The 21,539-nt window shown below is 44.2% G+C and overlaps 1 protein-coding gene across 1 annotated transcript in view; it reads right to left on the minus strand.

The window, feature by feature from the left end:
* Positions 1-21,539, minus strand: part of MYO1H (myosin IH) — a 749,175-nt gene that overhangs the window by 548,468 nt on the left and 179,168 nt on the right. The window contains exon 10 of the mRNA XM_078666099.1: positions 21,453-21,520. Within this exon, the coding sequence (XP_078522225.1) occupies positions 21,453-21,520 (68 nt within the window). The remainder of the gene's footprint in view (positions 1-21,452; positions 21,521-21,539) is intronic.

Below are 21,539 nucleotides of genomic sequence, written 5' to 3' on the forward strand. Positions count from 1 at the left end.
CGGAAAGCCGGGAGTAGGCCAATCTTTGCACTCATTTTAAAAAATTGTTTTATCTGTCACTTGTTGCACTACTTGCTCCTCTTGGGGCCACACTTTCCTCCTGTCAGCGGACTGAGCGCTGTTACGGGACTCTGGGGAAAGGGAAACTCCCCGCCGCCATCACCGGCGAGATCGCTGGCCACGCCCCTTTTTAGGCCCCGCCCCCCGCCCTCATCACTTAAGCCTCGCTGACTACGAGCGCGGCTGTGACATCTAACCACCTGAGGCGGAAAGCCGGGAGTAGGCCAATCTTTGCACTCATTTTAAAAAATTGTTTTATCTGTCACTTGTTACACTACCTGCTCCTCTTGGGGCCACACTTTCCTCCTGTCAGCGGACTGATCGCTGTTACGGGACTCTGGGGAAAGGGAAACTCCCCGCCGCCATCACCGGCGAGATCGCTGGCCACGCCCCTTTTTAGGCCACGCCCCCCCCCCGCCCTCATCACTTAAGCCTCGCTGACTAGGAGCGTGGCTGTGACATCTATCCTAATTAACAAAATAAGGAGTACCACCAGAAAGGGTGCTCAAAGAGCGATTCCGGTGAGATGATTCGATATCAGAAAGAAGAGGTCCTTCTTTGGTTATTAATAACCCCTCACTCACCGACCTGGTCGGTGACATGCTTCATCATCGGGGCCACCTCGATGGCCGAGTGCCATCAAGGTGTGCTGCAACACCTGAACTACAGTGGAGCTGGTTTATGAGTGATGGGTGTGAAAAAGAAAAAGTAGGTGAGTTAAAAATTGTCCTGGTATGACTTATTGGAAAAAACTTTATTCTTAAGACTACTGGACAATAATAAAATGTAAGTGTCGATACAATAATAGGTATATTTATGACCGAATGTATCTGGAGTATATGTGGTGGGTCTACATGTTTCAAACCGTCATAGGGATTACCGGTTTTTCTTCAGGACCAGATCAAAGAAATGGGTGGTCAGGGTACACTAACACCCTGCTGTGCCTTCATTCCTTTGTGCCTAGGTAACAAAATTTGTGGTACCAGGCAAAACAAAACCAATAGAGGTATAACCCGGTGGTGGTTATCCTGAAAAGACCTGTGGAGAGAAAAGTAATAATCACAATAAAACTCGTTACAAGCCTGCAACGTAGTGAAGTGACGAAGTCTCCTGTCTTCGTGTCTCATGAATCATCCCATACTGAGTTTCTATGGATTAATTATAGTTCATTGTTCCTGGGGTGCACAGTGCACCTCAAAAAATATCGTGATTAATTATTGGCGCAGAAAAAACTCAATGTCTACCTCACACACCTATCAATCGTAGTGTGCTTTGTGGTAGTGAACTAAGATTAGTTACTCAATCACACGCATCCCAAATCTATAGGTGCGTGACTATGCAACACTCACGTCATTCTAGGTGAGGGGCATATCAGTGTGATAATTGTCTCTTGATTCACCATATGACAATAACGAACAAACACAACATCAAACACAAATTCGAAAGGCTTACTCCTAATGATGGGTCGTTGGGCAGCACGGGATAAGGGAGGGGAGGCCTGTATATGAAGACATATTCTGTAAGATAAGGCATAAAAACATGCTTAAAATAATGCTAAGTGCCCGATCAGGAGATTAAGGGCACTCGAAAAACTCGAGTCACGAGGCATAGGGATTCATGTTGCCTCGAGGTGCGGAGGGTCGCTACTTACAGTTTCGCAGGTCTAACAAGGCAGAGTACCTATGTGGTCCCTCCACGCGCCCGTAATCGGAATGAAAACGGGGCCAGGGATAAGGCGGCCGCCATCGGGGATGTTGGGGGCGTGTCCGGCCTGGCGTAATGACGTCACGCTGAGGCTCAGTCGTTTACTACGGAAGCCTCGCGGGTACAGAGTTGTTGGTTGCCATAGTTACGTTGCCAGAAGGACGCTCGTACTCTGGTGTTTACATTAGTGTGGTGGAGAGTAGAGCCACAGAATAATAGGTGATCTGTGGGTGACGTTAGTACTCCGTTGTATGCGTTAGGTTTTATTTATGCAAGGGGGAGTGGCGCCACAGTTAAGTGATCCAGAGTTGGTCTAAAGGGAGATGCTTATTACTTCAGAGGGATGCTTATTACTTTAGAGAGAATCTTAATTAAGGAGGCACAGACAATAAGGAACATGACGTGTCCTAGCTCAGGATAGTAAAGCTTGTGAGGAAACAAGACGTAGCAAAAAATATATTATATATAGGTATATAAAAATATATATTAAAAATATATATTAAAAAGGACACGTCATTCATGAGATACTGTTACGAGGGCTGGCAGTTAACAGCCCTGAGGTGCCTGGAGTGATGAAGGCATGTTGTAGACATCTGTGAAATAGGGTGTTTTACAGGACATTAGCCCATTGTATATTATCATTGAGACCATTGATATGTGTGGACAATCTGTACACCCATCTTTGTTCTTTTTCATACAGACGTTTCTGTAGATTAGGTCCAGTAGGTAATTGTTCGATGATAGTCCATATCATGTCGTTTGGCGTATGATTTTTCTCCAGAAAGTGGTCAGTCAGTCTGGTTGCACTCTTTTTACAGCGAATGGTGCTGCGATGTTCGCATATTCGTTGCTTGATCTTACGGGTGGTCATTCCTACATATTGTTTTTTGCAGGTGCATTCAATTAAGTAGACAACATTGCAGCTATTGCAATTTGTGTGAGCAATTTGCCTCCATTCTTTCCCTTCTTCCAGGTTCAGTGTCTTTGTATTCCTCGTGAGGTGGCATACACAGCAATTGCCACATCGATAGTGACCAGTCACATTGGGGAGACCCCAAATCTCAGTGATAGATTGGGTGATTGGAACAGTCTTTACTTTGGGCCTGGTTTTTACCAAGGTGTCCTTCAGATTGTGTGACTTCTTGAAGGAGAAAAGGGGTTTCTCCCAGTGTAGATTTCCAGAATTTATAATCGCCCAGTGTTTATTTATACTCCTAGTCACCTGGTTGGATATTGCGCTGTATGTAGTTACGCAGGTCAATGGTATGGAGTTGTTGACTCTTGTTCTTTCTTCCAGGAGTGCCTCTCTCGGTTGATTCCTAGCCCTCTTCTGGCACTTCTTTATGATCTTGTTGGGGTATCCGCGATTCTGCAATTTCACTGATAGGTCAGTGGCTTGTTCCTTATATTCAGATAGTTTACTGCAGTTTCTTCTCAGTCTGAGGAACTGTCCGTATGGTAAGTTTTCCCTAAGTGGACGAGGGTGAAAGCTCTCGAACCTTAAAAGGTTATTTTTAGCAATTGGTTTGTAATGAGTACGGGTCTCCAGTCGGTTGTTTTCCTTGCTTATCACCACGTCCAGGAACACAATTTCCTTCTTGTCATAGCAGTTTGTAAATCTCAAGTTGCCATCATAAGTGTTAATCCAGGAGATAAACATATCCAGTTGTTCGGTGGGTCCCTGCCAAATTGCTAGGACATCGTCGATATAACGTTTCCAAAAGATCAAGTTTTCGCGAAAGGGATTTGTGTTATTGAGGATGAACTTCTGTTCAAAATCATGGACATAGAGTCCGGCCACGCTAGGGGCAAAAACACTTCCCATTGATGTACCCCCCGTCTGTAGGTAGAGGGTGCCCTCAAATTCGAAGTAGTTGCATTTTAAAGCCAGTTTCGCACATTCCAAAATGAAGGCTCTTGGTGTATTGTGTGGCCACTCAGTATTTGCCAAGATGTCCTCAAGGACTCGAATGGTGTCATCTTGGGGTATACTTGTATACAGACTTTCAATGTCGAAACTTAGTAGTACTGTATGTTCGTCTACACTCAGGTTTTGTAATAGGTTTAGTAGACTTTTGGTGTCTTGTAAGTAAGTCACTGTGTTTTGAACAATGGTCTTTAAGAAAAAATCACAAAATCTCGATAGAGGTTCCAAAAGAGATCCAATCCCTGATACGATTGGACGTCCTGGTGGTGGTAGTCTGCCCTTATGCATTTTGGGAAGTATATAGAAATAGGGAATTTTTTCTTCAGTGGTGCATAGATAGTCTGCTTCCTGTTTTGATATCTTGCCAGTAGCTTCTGCAGTTTCCACTAGTTGCACAATTTCTGATTTCAGATCACCAGTAGGATCTGATTCCAACATCTGGTAATGTCTGTTATCACTTAGGAGTCTGAGGCATTCCTCACGGTATGTTGTTACATCCATAACCACCAGACCACCACCCTTGTCCGCAGGTTTTATTATAATAGTCTCACAGGCACGTAAGTCACTTAGTGCTGTGTTTTCAGCATTGCTCATATTTTGAAATTGGGTAGTGGTCTGCATCTTTTCGACATCGTTGTAAACAGCCTGTTCAAAAGTGATTAGTTCCACAGGGGTGGTATGTGTGGGTGGCGTGAAGGTAGATTTCACTCTCAGTCCGGTTTCATTCTTAACCTCATTCCCTCTTGGAGGACCCTGTTTCTCAAAAAATGATTTCAGTCTTAGCTTTCTGAAAAATCCAGCCAACTCGCAGTGTAATTGGAACTTGTCCACACGTGCTGTCGGGACATAGCCTAGACCTTTGTTCAAGACACTCTCTTCTGTTGTCGTTAAAGGTCTGGAGGAAAGGTTAGTAACTAAGGTTTTGTGTTGCTTGGACCCGCTTTGCTCTTTGTCCGGTTGCTCACTGGGTCTTCCTCTTCCCAGTGTACCTGGTTTGATTGTCTGTTTTTTCCTCTTCCCCGTCGGCCCCTGTGAAAAAAAGGGGGTTGAAATTGGTTCTGATGAAACGGGGGTGGTTGGAAATGTGGCTGGAAGGGTGGTTGCCATCCATACATGGGGAAATGAGGCGGATGATTATAAGGGTCTTGGAACATAGGTGGATTAAAATTGGGCCAAGTGTTCTTCCCTCTTCTCCCCCCTCTGCCTCTTTGTCTGTTGCCGCCAGTATTTGACCCGTTGCTACTGTTAGACGAGTTGCTAGAGACATCTGAATCAGATGTAGTTTTCTCAGGTGGTTTAAAGTCTGGGTCCGAGTAAGGATAGGTGTTTTTAAATGTAAACCTTTTCAAGTCTTTTTGAAACTTAGTGACTTTTTGTTGGGTCAGATTTTCTCTGTATTCATTAATTTCCTTATTCATTTCGTCAAGTTTCCTTTTGTACCCAGTGATGCTTGTCTTGATATGTGATTCAGTCTTTTGAATTTCGATCTGGATAGCTTCCGATAATCTTAGGGCTGTTTTTAGGATTAGCACAATCCAATCATGCGTGCAGTGCCACGCTATTAGGGCCCAATCTTTTCTGAAGGTAGGATCATTCAGAAAAATTCGTGGACCATTCGTAACCAGCAAACCTTTTGGAGCCATGTCATTAGTTAAGTATTCTTTTAGAATAGTACCATGTAGAATGGTTCTTATACGATCTCTCTTCATCTCTGACAGCTTTTCCCAATCACCTGTCTGTGATATAGTTTGTGAGATATTAGCATCAGAAAAACCAGAGAGTTTTTGCCCATGATGGCGTCTATCTCTTCAGTGGAATATGAAAGGCCTTGATTTTCTCCCATGGTGTCTACTGTGTGTTTGAGTGTGAAAGTTGGAAAGTCACAGGTGTAAAGAAGGACAATAGAAACTCTCGCAGCTGTGCGCTGCCAAGATATAATATAAACAATAAGAGAGAGTGAAGGGATTTTATCCACCGGAGTGGACGGAATAGTACTCCTAGTCCCCTGGGTTAGGTATCTTAATTAACAAAATAAGGAGTACCACCAGAAAGGGTGCTCAAAGAGCGATTCCGGTGAGATGATTCGATATCAGAAAGAAGAGGTCCTTCTTTGGTTATTAATAACCCCTCACTCACCGACCTGGTCGGTGACATGCTTCATCATCAGGGCCACCTCGATGGCCAAGTGCCATCAAGGTGTGCTGCAACACCTGAACTACAGTGGAGCTGGTATATGAGTGATGGGTGTGAAAAAGAAAAAGTAGGTGAGTTAAAAATTGTCCTGGTATGACTTATTGGAAAAAACTTTATTCTTAAGACTACTGGACAATAATAAAATGTAAGTGTCGATACAATAATAGGTATATTTATGACCGAATGTATCTGGAGAATATGTGGTGGGTCTACATGTTTCAAACCGTCATAGGGATTACCGGTTTTTCTTCAGGACCAGATCAAAGAAATGGGTGGTCAGGGTACACTAACACCCTGCCGTGCCATCATTCCTTTGTGCCTAGGTAACAAAATTCGTGGTACCAGGCAAAACAAAACAAATAGAGGTATAACCCGGTGGTGGTTATCCTGAAAAGACCTGTGGAGAGAAAAGTAATAATCACAATAAAACTCGTTACAAGCCTGCAACGTAGTGAAGTGACGAAGTCTCCTGTCTTCGTGTCTCATGAATCATCCCATACTGAGTTTCTATGGATTAATTATAGTTCATTGTTCCTGGGGTGCACAGTGCAGCTCAAAAAATATCGTGATTAATTATTGGCGCAGAAAAAACTCAATGTCTACCTCACACACCTAGCAATCGTAGTGTGCTTTGTGGTAGTGAACTAAGATTAGTTACTCAATCACACGCATCCCAAATCTATAGGTGCGTGACTATGCAACACTCACGTCATTCTAGGTGAGGGGCATAGCAGTGTGATAATTGTCTCTTGATTCACCATATGACAATAACGAACAAACACAACATCAAACACAAATTCGAAAGGCTTACTCCTAATGATGGGTCGTTGGGCAGCACGGGATAAGGGAGGGGAGGCCTGTATATGAAGACATATTCTGTAAGAGAAGGCATAAAAACATGCTTAAAATAATGCTAAGTGCCCGATCATGAGATTAAGGGCACTCGAAAAACTCGAGTCACGAGGCATAGGGATTCATGTTGCCTCGAGGTGCGGAGGGTCGCTACTTACAGTTTCGCAGGTCTAACAAGGCAGAGTACCTATGTGGTCCCTCCACGCGCCCGTAATCAGAATGAAAACGGGGCCGGGGATAAGGCGGCCGCCATCGGGGATGTTGGGGGCGTGTCCGGCCTGGCGTAATGACGTCACGCCGAGGCTCAGTCGTTTACTACGGAAGCCTCGCGGGTACAGAGTTGTTGGTTGCCATAGTTACGTTGCCAGAAGGACGCTCGTACTCTGGTGTGTACATTAGTGTGGTGGAGAGTAGAGCCACAGAATAATAGGTGATCTGTGGGTGACGTTAGTACTCCGTTGTATGCGTTAGGTTTTATTTATGCAAGGGGGAGTGGCGCCACAGTTAAGTGATCCAGAGTTGGTCTAAAGGGAGATGCTTATTACTTCAGAGGGATGCTTATTACTTTAGAGAGAATCTTAATTAAGGAGGCACAGACAATAAGGAACATGACGTGTCCTAGCTCAGGATAGTAAAGCTTGTGAGGAAACAAGACGTAGCAAAAAATATATTATATATAGGTATATAAAAATATATATTAAAAATATATATTAAAAAGGACTCGTCATTCATGAGATACTGTTACGAGGGCTGGCAGTTAACAGCCCTGAGGTGCCTGGAGTGATGAAGGCATGTTGTAGACATCTGTGAAATAGGGTGTTTTACAGGACATTAGCCCATTGTATATTATCATTGAGACCATTGATATGTGTGGACAATCTGGTTTTTCTGATGCTAATATCTCACAAACTATATCACAGACAGGTGATTGGGAAAAGCTGTCAGAGATGAAGAGAGATCGTATAAGAACCATTCTACATGGTACTATTCTAAAAGAATACTTAACTAATGACATGGCTCCAAAAGGTTTGCTGGTTACGAATGGTCCACAAATTTTTCTGAATGATCCTACCTTCAGAAAAGATTGGGCCCTAATAGCGTGGCACTGCACGCATGATTGGATTGTGCTAATCCTAAAAACAGCCCTAAGATTAACGGTAGCTATCCAGATCGAAATTCAAAAGACTGAATCACATATCAAGACAAGCATCACTGGGTACAAAAGGAAACTTGAGGAAATGAATAAGGAAATTAATGAATACAGAGAAAATCTGACCCAACAAAAAGTCACTAAGTTTCAAAAAGACTTGAAAAGGTTTACATTTAAAAACACCTATCCTTACTCGGACCCAGACTTTAAACCACCTGAGAAAACTACATCTGATTCAGATGTCTCTAGCAACTCGTCTAACAGTAGCAACGGGTCAAATACTGGCGGCAACAGACAAAGAGGCAGAGGGGGGAGAAGAGGGAAGAACACTTGGCCCAATTTTAATCCACCTATGTTCCAAGACCCTTATAATCATCCGCCTCATTTCCCCTTGTATGGATGGCAACCACCCTTCCAGCCACATTTCCAACCACCCCCGTTTCATCAGAACCAATTTCAACCCCCTTTTTTTCACAGGGGCCGACGGGGAAGAGGAAAAAACAGACAATCAAACCAGGTACACTGGGAAGAGGAAGACCCAGTGAGCAACCGGACAAAGAGCAAAGCGGGTCCAAGCAACACGAAACCTTAGTTACTAACCTTTCCTCCAGACCTTTAACGACAACAGAAGAGAGTGTCTTGAACAAAGGTCTAGGCTATGTCCCGACAGCACGTGTGGACAAGTTCCAATTACACTGCGAGTTGGCTGGATTTTTCAGAAAGCTAAGACTGAAATCATTTTTTGAGAAACAGGGTCCTCCAAGAGGGAATGAGGTTGAGAATGAAACCGGACTGAGAGTGAAATCTACCTTCACGCCACCCACACATACCACCCCTGTGGAACTAATCACTTTTGAACAGGCTGTTTACAACGATGTTGAAAAGATGCAGACCACTACCCAATTTCAAAATATGAGCAATGCTGAAAACACAGCACTAAGTGACTTACGTGCCTGTGAGACTATTATAATAAAACCTGCGGACAAGGGTGGTGGTCTGGTGGTTATGGATGTAACAACATACCGTGAGGAATGCCTCAGACTCCTGAGTGATAACAGACATTCCCAGATGTTGGAATCAGATCCTACTGGTGATCTGAAATCAGAAATTGTGCAACTAGTGGAAACTGCAGAAGCTACTGGCAAGATATCAAAACAGGAAGCAGACTATCTATGCACCACTGAAGAAAAAATTCCCTATTTCTATATACTTCCCAAAATGCATAAGGGCAGACTACCACCACCAGGACGTCCAATCGTATCAGGGATTGGATCTCTTTTGGAACCTCTATCGAGATTTTGTGATTTTTTCTTAAAGACCATTGTTCAAAACACAGTGACTTACTTACAAGACACCAAAAGTCTACTAAACCTATTACAAAACCTGAGTGTAGACGAACATACAGTACTACTAAGTTTCGACATTGAAAGTCTGTATACAAGTATACCCCAAGATGACACCATTCGAGTCCTTGAGGACATCTTGGCAAATACTGAGTGGCCACACAATACACCAAGAGCCTTCATTTTGGAATGTGCGAAACTGGCTTTAAAATGCAACTACTTCGAATTTGAGGGCACCCTCTACCTACAGACGGGGGGTACATCAATGGGAAGTGTTTTTGCCCCTAGCGTGGCCGGACTCTATGTCCATGATTTTGAACAGAAGTTCATCCTCAATAACACAAATCCCTTTCGCGAAAACTTGATCTTTTGGAAACGTTATATCGACGATGTCCTAGCAATTTGGCAGGGACCCACCGAACAACTGGATATGTTTATCTCCTGGATTAACACTTGTGATGGCAACTTGAGATTTACAAACTGCTATGACAAGAAGGAAATTGTGTTCCTGGACGTGGTGATAAGCAAGGAAAACAACCGACTGGAGACCCGTACTCATTACAAACCAACTGCTAAAAATAACCTTTTAAGGTTCGAGAGCTTTCACCCTCGTCCATTTAGGGAAAACTTACCATACGGACAGTTCCTCAGACTGAGAAGAAACTGCAGTAAACTATCTGAATATAAGGAACAAGCCACTGACCTATCAGTGAAATTGCAGAATCGCGGATACCCCAACAAGATCATAAAGAAGTGCCAGAAGAGGGCTAGGAATCAACCGAGAGAGGCACTCCTGGAAGAAAGAACAAGAGTCAACAACTCCATACCATTGACCTGCGTAACTACATACAGCGCAATATCCAACCAGGTGACTAGGAGTATAAATAAACACTGGGCGATTATAAATTCTGGAAATCTACACTGGGAGAAACCCCTTTTCTCCTTCAAGAAGTCACACAATCTGAAGGACACCTTGGTAAAAACCAGGCCCAAAGTAAAGACTGTTCCAATCACCCAATCTATCACTGAGATTTGGGGTCTCCCCAATGTGACTGGTCACTATCGATGTGGCAATTGCTGTGTATGCCACCTCACGAGGAATACAAAGACACTGAACCTGGAAGAAGGGAAAGAATGGAGGCAAATTGCTCACACAAATTGCAATAGCTGCAATGTTGTCTACTTAATTGAATGCACCTGCAAAAAACAATATGTAGGAATGACCACCCGTAAGATCAAGCAACGAATATGCGAACATCGCAGCACCATTCGCTGTAAAAAGAGTGCAACCAGACTGACTGACCACTTTCTGGAGAAAAATCATACGCCAAACGACATGATATGGACTATCATCGAACAATTACCTACTGGACCTAATCTACAGAAACGTCTGTATGAAAAAGAACAAAGATGGGTGTACAGATTGTCCACACATATCAATGGTCTCAATGATAATATACAATGGGCTAATGTCCTGTAAAACACCCTATTTCACAGATGTCTACAACATGCCTTCATCACTCCAGGCACCTCAGGGCTGTTAACTGCCAGCCCTCGTAACAGTATCTCATGAATGACGTGTCCTTTTTAATATATATTTTTAATATATATTTTTATATACCTATATATAATATATTTTTTGCTACGTCTTGTTTCCTCACAAGCTTTACTATCCTGAGCTAGGACACGTCATGTTCCTTATTGTCTGTGCCTCCTTAATTAAGATTCTCTCTAAAGTAATAAGCATCCCTCTGAAGTAATAAGCATCTCCCTTTAGACCAACTCTGGATCACTTAACTGTGGCGCCACTCCCCCTTGCATAAATAAAACCTAACGCATACAACGGAGTACTAACGTCACCCACAGATCACCTATTATTCTGTGGCTCTACTCTCCACCACACTAATGTAAACACCAGAGTACGAGCGTCCTTCTGGCAACGTAACTATGGCAACCAACAACTCTGTACCCGCGAGGCTTCCGTAGTAAACGACTGAGCCTCGGCGTGACGTCATTACGCCAGGCCGGACACGCCCCCAACATCCCCGATGGCGGCCGCCTTATCCCCGGCCCCGTTTTCATTCCGATTACGGGCGCGTGGAGGGACCACATAGGTACTCTGCCTTGTTAGACCTGCGAAACTGTAAGTAGCGACCCTCCGCACCTCGAGGCAACATGAATCCCTATGCCTCGTGACTCGAGTTTTTCGAGTGCCCTTAATCTCCTGATCGGGCACTTAGCATTATTTTAAGCATGTTTTTATGCCTTATCTTACAGAATATGTCTTCATATGCAGGCCTCCCCTCCCTTATCCGGTGCTGCCCAACGACCCATCATTAGGAGTAAGCCTTTCGAATTTGTGTTTGATGTTGTGTTTGTTCGTTATTGTCATATGGTGAATCAAGAGACAATTATCACACTGCTATGCCCCTCACCTAGAATGACGTGAGTGTTGCATAGTCACGCACCTATAGATTTGGGATGCGTGTGATTGAGTAACTAATCTTAGTTCACTACCACAAAGCACACTACGATTGATAGGTGTGTGAGGTAGACATTGAGTTTTTTCTGCGCCAATAATTAATCATGATATTTTTTGAGCTGCACTGGGTGGAAAGGGAAACTCCCCGCCGCCATCACCGGCGAGATCGCTGGCCACGCCTCTTTTTAGGCCACGCCCCCCGCCCTCATCACTTAAGCCTCGCTGACTACGAGCGCGGCTGTGACATCTATCCTCCTGAGGCGGAAAGCCGTGAGTAGGCCAATCTTTGCACTCATTTTAAAAAATTGTTTTATCTGTCACTTGTTGCACTACCTGCTCCTCTTGGGGCCACACTTTCCTCCTGTCAGCGGACTGAGCGCTGTTACGGGACTCTGGGGAAAGGGAAACTCCCCGCAGCCATCACCGGCGAGATCGCTGGCCACTACCCTTTTTAGGCCACGCCCCCCGCCCTCATCACTTAAGCCTCACTGACTACGAGCGCGGCTGTGACATCTATCCTCCTGAGGCGGAAAGCCGGGAATAGGCCAATCTTTGCACTCATTTTAAAAAATAGTTTTATCTGTCACTTGTTGCACTACCTGCTCCTCTTCGGGCCACACTTTCCTCCTGTCAGCGGACTGAGCGCTGTTAGGGGACTCTGGGGAAAGGGAAACTCCCCGCCGCCATCACCAGCGAGATCGCTGGCCACGCCCCTTTTTAGGCCACGCCCCCACCTTCATCACTTAAGCCTCGCTGTGACATCTATCCTCCTGAGGCAGAAAGCCGGGAGTAGGTCAATCTTTGCACTCATTTTAAAAAATTGTTTTATCTGTCACTTGTTGCACTACCTGCTCCTCTTGGGGCCACACTTTCCTCCTGTCAGCGGACTGAGCGCTGTTACGGGACTCTGGGGAAAGGGAAACTCCCCGCAGCCATCACCGGCGAGATAGCTGGCCACGCCCCTTTTTAGGCCACGCCCCCGCCCTCATCACTTAAGCCTCGCTGACTACGAGCGCGGCTGTGACATCTATCCTCCTGAGGCGGAAAGCCGGGAGTAGGCCAATCTTTGCACTCATTTTAAAAAATTGTTTTATCTGTCACTTGTTGCACTACCTGCTCCTCTTGGGGCCACACTTTCCTCCTGTCAGCGGACTGAGCGCTGTTACGGGACTCTGGGGAAAGGGAAACTCCCCGCCGCCATCACCGGCGAGATCGCTGGCCACGCCCCTTTTTAGGCCACACACCCCCCATTTGCATCTTCCGGCACCCATAAAAATGTGCCATTTTAGGAAGCGCAGCGGACGAGCGCAGCGGGCGCGCCTAAGGCGCGCCTAAGGCGAGCCCGTCTGCGCCCGTCCGCGCCAGACCGGGCCCAGGGACCAGCCAGGCTGGCCATTTCATTACATATTCGGCCTCCTCCTTACGGGACTTACAGTCTCCCAACCTCACACCCTCCCCTTCTACCATCCGACGCATTCTCACGGCCGATATTGCCCAACCAGATCGGCACCTCACCGATTCGGTCGTATCTTCCAGTCAGCCTACTCAGAGCAATACCACCATCAGAGTCCTCTATTTAAATACTCGATCCTTAGTAAAACATCACGCCGATATTTTCATCCTTCTCTCCAATGAAAAACCCGACGTCCTCCTGCTTACTGAAACTTGGCTGACGGTGGACTCACTCCCTGATATTCTGGCAGCCCTCCCCCCAGACTACTACACCCTCCGCGCCGATCGGCCAGGAAATCGCCCGGGGGGCGGGGTAGCGGCCATAATTTCCAAACACCTGAACTCCACTTCCACCTCATCCATCTCCCTCTTGGGAGTCGACAACCTCATATTCAGCTTAAACATGGACAGCGGGGCCTTAACTTTCCTTCTTCTCTATCGCCCCCCCCCCCCAACCAATGCCAACTTTCGCGGCCACTCTGTCTGATCAGTTGATTAATCTCCTCACTTCCCATCCTAGTTTTGCCCTATTTGGCGACTTAAATTACTGGTTCAATGACATCAAGGCCGGACCCCATGCCTCGGAGTTCTTTGAGGCCCTCACCAGTCTCAATCTGTCCCAACAAATTACTTTGCCCACACACATCAAGGGCCACATCTTAGACCAAATATGGACCCAAAACCTCACCCTCTCCCCCCCTCTGTTTCACCCTGTACTTGGTCAGACCACCATTTAATAGACACCACTCTCACGATCAGTGGCAAACCCCCCATCTCACTGATGGCCGGAGGTCTATCCCGCAAATGGAATGCCTACGACGCTGAAGGATTTCTTGCGAACCTATCAGACACCCGCCCTGCCCGTATCCTAGGCACCAACGTGGACAAACTTGAAAACGACATCTCCCTCTGGCTGCAGTCAGCCAGTGACAAATTCGCCCCCCTTATCAAATTTCCCCCGACTAGACACCAAAACTCCCATAGATGGTTCTCGGACGACCTCAAAAAACTGAAATTGAAGGTACGTCAATCTGAAAGGGCATGGAGACGTAATTACTCCGAACTAGCTAGATCACAATACATCTCAGCTCGCAGAGACTATAAAATGGCCATAGTCTCTGCCAAATCTACTCACTTCTCGGACAGAATCTCCTCTTCGGACAACAAAGCCAAAGAAATTTTCAAAATTATGAATGAATTGACATCCGACGATAGAACCCTCCCAGGCCAGACCCCCACCCAGGCAACCTGTGACGCCCTCAACCTTTTTTTCATCGAAAAAATCAATAAAATTAAGGGATCGATCTCCACTGTCCCTCAGATCACCCCCCTGGAATCTTCCTCCAATAACTCCTCTGTTTTCACTGAATTCCCCCCATCAACCTCACCTCCCTAGTACAGCTCGCATCCCGGTTAAAATCAGGTTCCCCGAATGATGGCTGCCCGCCCTCAGTCCTGCGTAGAGTATGTCACTCTTTACCTGAATGCATACTACCTCTTTTGAATAGTTCACTCAGCACAGGCACTGTCCCGAGATCCTTCAAAGAAGCCATCCTTGTCCCGCTACTAAAAAAACCTGGCGCGGACCCAGCGGAACTCTCCAATTATCGCCCCATATCGCTTCTGCCTTACTTTTCAAAACTCCTCGAGACACATGTCACCAGATGCCTCTCCAATTTCATTGAGTCCTCCTGCTATCTGGAGCCTAATCAGGCCGGCTTCAGGCCTCCATTCAACACTGAAGCCGTTATCCTAGCTGTCCTCGACACACTGAGGAAAAATGCTGACTCAGGAACCCCCCAGGCTCTCGTTCTCCTGGACCTCTCGGCCGCGTTCGACACGGTTGACCATAACATCTTGCTCAACCGCGTCGAACAGGCTGGCATCCAGGGTTCTGCCCTCAGCTGGATCCGGTCTTTTCTGTCTGACAGATCCCAAGCCGTCCGCCTGGGCCCCTACACAGCACCCAAAACCCCCACAACCTGCGGAGTCCCCCAGGGCTCCTCCCTGTCACCCTTTCTGTTCAATTTGTACCTCCGGCCCCTACTCCAGTCACTCCGTAACTGGGACATTACAGTCTTTAACTACGCCGACGATTTGCAGATTATTTTTCCACTCAATTCTCCTAATGCAATAGACAATTTTCATTCTGCCATGCTTCATATCCAAGATTGGATGAACTCCAACCAATTGAAGCTAAACCCCGGGAAAACCGAGCTCCTCCTCCCGGGCTCCAGCCTCTCTTCCTGGGGAACCCAGTTCTGGCCTTCCGAACTGGGCCCCCCGCCGACCCCTTCCACCTCTGTAAAAATTCTCGGCGTAATTATTGACGCTGAACTCTCCCTCCGACCTCACATCAGCTCCGTGATCTCATCCTGCTCCTTCCAGCTCAGAAAGATCCGGAAGGTCAGCCATCTACTTCCCACACCTGCCTTGACCCAGGTTATCATTTCCCTTGTGCTCTCCCGTCTGGACTTTTCCAACGGCATCTATCACGGACTTCCAAAAACCCTCCTTCACCGCCTTCAAGTGGTCCAAAATCAGGCAGCCCGGAACATCTTTAAATCTCCTAAATGGCAATCCGCCAAACCCATGATGTACAAACTTCACTGGTTACCAATCGAACAAAGGGTAGCCTTCAAGTTGGGCTGCCTCACGTACAAAGCCCTCAACTGCCCTAGCCCTGCCTTCCTGAGTTCCCTCATCACTCCCTACTGTCCAAATCGCAATCTTCGCTCCACCTATCAAAAATCACTTACCACACCCAAAACTAGAACTAACAAATTTGGTGGACGAAGATTTGCCTTTTTGGCTCCGAAATTTTGGAACTCCCTTCCCTTGAACATCAAATCTAGCAGCTCCCTCCTTCATTTTAGGAAGTTGCTAAAAACTTTTCTCTTTCCCTCACTCTGCTAACCCTGCACTTTACCTCAGTCCCGGAATTCGATGTCCCATAGCGCCAGGAAACTCATGGTGTCAGTGCGCTCTACAAATCTCATTTAATAATAATAATAATAATAATGCATCTCTGGGGCTGAACAGCTCCAGAACCTTCTCCTATTTTAAAGCTGGCACCAAGTATAATTATTGGACCCTCAGACCCAACTCTTTAGTACATATCTGGACCTGTGGAAGACTCAGAAGAAGAACTGTTGTGCTGTTCTGCTGCAAGAAGGACTGCTACTCTGATGTTCTGCTACTCTGCTGCCCTGCTGTCTGAGTGAGGAGCGCTGGACCTGCACCTTAAACCCAGAGCCACCAGCATGACTCCAAGGGCTAGTTGGCTTGTCCTATGATCAGAGCCTCAGGGACAGAAACAACTCCAACCACTTTGACCTCAGCACCTGTATTCTGTTTGTTTTTAGTCTTGCCCTCCCCAGTGGTGACACACCAGTCCTTATTTTGTAATGGGTCTGAAGGTGCTCTGCCAGCCCAGTGGTTATCTGTTAGGCACAACCGACACAGCGTGACGCATCTCTTCTTGAAGCTGTACTTTGCATTGCAAGCATTCCTCAACAGCATCTTCGACGATGATGCAGGGCATCGCATTCTAAGCCCCATTGATGGCATCATTGGACGCATTTCTAATGCAGGACCGCAAACTGCAACCCTCAGCTTCTCAGAACTGCAGCTGCGCGACAAATCTTTGATGCAGGATCTTGTAATTCTCCACAACCAGAATGTAAGGTACTTTGTTCAGCTGGCCTAGCTTAGTCTCTGTATCCAGCCCAGACTCCATCAAGGTCAGCCTGAACTTATGATTTTGTCCTGGTCTGGCGCGACCAGATAACCACAGTTGGCCCTCCGTGCTTCTAAGCACTATTTTCACTTAAATCTTTAAAACTGTATACATCCGGTTCCATTAATTGGATTTATATTGTTTGGTCTCAAATAATTTATTAAATTAAACTTTCTTTTTCTAAATCGATGTGAGATATTTCTTGTGTTGTGTTTTCACTTGAATACAGTTTGAAGTGCTGAATAAATACTTAACATATTACTAAGTTAAGTTAAGCGTAACTGCTTTTGTGCCAAGCTACCAGAGGTTTAAGCACAGGCTAATTTGGGGTTTGCTTGTGTTTCATCCTGACAGGAATTGTGGTTGCTATTAGAGGAGGGGTTCAACCACCTCAACTAGTAAACCAATGTCCTACATTCAAGCAGCCAGAGAGACAGATATCTGGACCACTCCAAAATGTAGATGAGAGTGACAGATATTTTAAGGATAGACATGCAAAAAAACAAATGGCTCATTGAATGAATGGTAAACATTTTTTAGTGACTGTGTAAATGATTTGTTAGTTTTTTAAGGTTGATGAGCTTTACTTGCCATTAAATATACAAACGAAAAATTTGCACTTTTTTATATTTGCATCTACTAGGTCTCAACTATCTAGAAAACTTTTCAAAACACAGCAAGGGTAATGAGAACAAGTTATTTCTTGTTTGGTGTCACATTTTAATTTTCTTTTGTTCTGCATCTTTAGTGATTCACATGTTGTGAGTGGTGGAGGCACAAGCAACAACAGAAGTCACACAGTACCTTGCAGTTCTAGTGTCAAGCATGATATTCTTCAAACAAAGTTGGCTTAAGACGTTTCAGGAAATTATCACACCACATTGATATTTGGATACAAAAATAGCATAATTGAATGCCAACAACAGATCTTTGGTCCATGTTGTGACCATCTTTTTAGATTAATTGGTGCACTAATAGCTTGAATTCTACTGTCTACAGGTATTCCGGAATGTAAATGGTAGTTCAGGCATCCTGGCAATGATTGGGGTTGTGTTTAGAAGAAGCCGCAGAAGCCAAGAAGACAATAAACCAGTAATTCTGAGACTATTGCAATATAGGAGGACTGGGGATTTCTATAGGGATGTCCCAGCTATGACTTTTAAAGTATTCGGACAAACAGCTATAGTATAAGATATACTGGAGAAAACCACCACTTTATCACATATTTCCCTCATTGTTGTAAATATAAACTCTTAGTTCATTTTCCCTCCCAGGTATGTATGAAGAGTTTGTTGTCATTGCGGAAAAGGCAGTTAGGTATGGTACCAGTGTCTTTAGTTAACATATGTTAACTAGTGAAATGTTTGTGATGGTGCCACCAACGCCATGTAACTGGAGATGAATCTCAGGGTAGAATTCAGATCGCATTATGAGGCCCTACAACAATAAAGCAAAAACTCATCTTGAAACCTCTAGTATTTCCTAAATAGCGTTCCCTGAAGGTAGGATAGGCTTTACAGAGATCTATTGTAAATAGCCATTCTCTTTTTTGGATAGGAGGAACTATTTGCACCGGAGCAAATATTCAATAAGTCTCATTACTGATAATTATATTGCTGCATTTCAGATCCAGGCGAGGTCACAATCTTCTGGCTGTACCAGGAAATATCTTGAGAATAAGTCTTCTTTTTGGTGGTAACTGAGAACTTTCTCTGTCGCCTATCTGTTGTACTTTGCATAGTCCTTTTACTGTTGGTGAAATAGGTGGAAATGCAGCTAACCGCTGTCCTGAATGTGTTTGTAGTGGGAAAGCTAGGAAATGTAGAATGTAACCATTCTGGATAATATATAGTGACTAAGAACACATAGTGTTCAAGGCTGGACAAAATTGATTTCTTAACAGTCACCCACCCCATCATAGCACAGAGTAGTGGAAAATGTAGGAAGTAGTCACTGTTGCTTCCTTTTCTTGAAAAACACCTGGGTCTTTGATATCTTTGCTCCTTTTGAACAAGTGAAATTTGATGTTTTTGAAAATTATGCTTCTTTTATATACAGAGGGTTAAGTCTTCGTCCTTTCTAGGTCTCCTGCTATAAGTGTGTCTGGTTCTAGGCTTTCATTTGGACAGCCCCAACTGCTTGTACTTCAAACAAGGTATTTTTCTGAAAAAGATAAGTATACCAGGCAGGTCTACAATCTTCTGCTGAACTTCATTTCAAGGTGGATGAATTGTGAAACTGCAAAAAGAAAATCCATGTTCCATATTTTTTGCTGCAGTATCTACTATATTGGTAAATGTTTTAATGATATGATTTGAAACCACTGGCCAGTGAAAACATAATGGCTTCTTGTCGTTCATCAAGGTCATGCTAAGTATAATTAACCATGTTGTTCCATAGGTATAAATTACTGGAACTAACTGCTCAGAGGGCCAATGTGCCATTGGCACTAACCTACTTCCAATCTGTTTGCTTTTTCCAGAGAAGAAAGTGTGGTGGGCTGAAGAAAGAGAGGAAGACGTCTATGCTCATCTTTTCTTCATCGCTTAAAACTACCACCATTACTGGATAATCCTCTATTTGTAATAGACCATGTGGTCTATTACAAATAGAGGATTATCGGAGGGAGCAGTGTAGTGTATTTCATGTCTCTAAGGCAGGCCCTGCTCGGGCAAGGTGAGGTAAGAATAGTTTGTCACCTGCTTTAGAACAAATGATGCTAAAAACAGTGTTCACTTTTAGTGTGCCCCAAAGATTCCAAGATCACTGATGTTCTAACTGGTGTAGATTGGACAAAGCTAACAAAGAGCTCTTCACTGTCCTGAAAATTCTCCTGAAATACAAAGTTTAATCAAAAAGGGATAGTTTTATGATTCTTTCACTGATGCTAGGAGGATCAGTAGATACTGTGAGTCCCATATTAACTCTTGGCTCAGGAGGAGAAGTAATTCTGAGCTGGTCTCTCCTGCGTGGGGTGTTTATGCCTACACAAATGCTCTGCTGAATCCTACCATGTTTCGTAGGAGAAAAGAAGGATGACCTTTGCATCTGATACATTTAGCAGCTTTGATGCTAGAAATGCAGGGGTAGAGTCTATAATATCCTCTGCTGTTACATTGTTTGAACTCAATTTCTCAGGTGGTGTAACACAGATAGTACCTCTGCAATTAGAGCATTATAAACCAGTGCCTCGATTTTGAAGAATGCATCCAAAAGAGATGGACCAGTGCAAATATGGTCCAAATAGCTTGGAGATGTTTTCCTTCCGGCCTCTCTATGAAAGGTTTTATTTTAATTCCCTTACAGTGTTCATCATTTTCCACACCATGGTGTTCAGATTAGACACAAACTCTGATTAAAAGACCTGTGACTGATGCAATATAATATGGGTGCTGAAGGGCTAGTGGTCTTAAAGAGGCAGCACTCAACTAACTGCCCAGTCTCATTTGCAAATCTATGTAAAAAAGATATAAATGTTTTATTGTTGCTATTATTTTTTTAAATTATAATTGTGTGTTTTGAATTCCTTTCTATATTATGTTTCAAGTTTCACTAAATTATTTTGCTAGTTATTACATGTTATTACATATTACACATTATAATTCAGTGCTAGGCACACACATATTCATTTAGTAAAATACTGCAAGGACGTGTGGGTTTTCAGAGATGAATCATGATGTGCACTTTCTCATCCCACCAAAGTCAAGTTTTTCTTACTAAAGAGTATAAAAATTAAGAAGTAAACATAACTTTTTGTATTTAAGTCATTCAACCGCTTCATATGTATTACCTCTTCAAAAGATATATATGTATATAATTAAAAAAATCTCTCATAATATATGTACGAAGGAACTTTTGAATCTGACTCTACCAATTTCAGCCTTTCGCATGGATAACAAAAAGTCTGCGGGTCCCAGCAATTTACAATCCCTTCTCTTAGCTCATGCAGAGGACCAATGAATATACACTACCAAAGAAGATCCATGTAACACAAGTGTACATGGCATTCCACAATAATGGCATGTATCACAGAGGAGGCACAGCCTGCTGACTCTAGCAAGTCATCATCCAGTCACCAAACTCAGTCGGACAACTAATGAATATTCAGACGCAGAGCATGCGCAGTATTTCTGTGTATTCACAGGAAGCCATATGGAGGACCTGCGCATAGTGACCCAATCAGCTCTGAGTAAACACATCCTACATATCCGCACCTACACTTGTGACTGGAGGCCAAAGATCAACATTTTACATTGTAAGTTAACACTGGAACCTCCAAAATACTGTCTCCTTGTCAAAGTCTGTCTTGTACAGTAGTGTGAGATACTACACTTTTTTCCATGGTAATCACTTAGCCTAGAATAATTTAAAGATGGTTGAATATTACTCTGAATAACTTTCATTGTAATGTATAAAAACAACATAAGGTATTGAATTGAACTTTTCATTTGTTTGCAGATAAGGCACCGTATTGAATGCTACATGTGATAGCTAGATCCTTGATAGACGGGCTTGCGAGAACATCAATTGATAACTAATGACAAACTTACCTGTTTGTTTCCAGAACTTCAAATCCATAAATGTCGAGCAGTCCAATTACATTTGTTTTTGGTGGGTCCTGTGAAGTACAATATTAA

This window comes from Lissotriton helveticus, chromosome 11, assembly GCF_964261635.1.
Source record: "Lissotriton helveticus chromosome 11, aLisHel1.1, whole genome shotgun sequence".
Taxonomy (NCBI): Eukaryota; Metazoa; Chordata; class Amphibia; order Caudata; family Salamandridae; genus Lissotriton; species Lissotriton helveticus.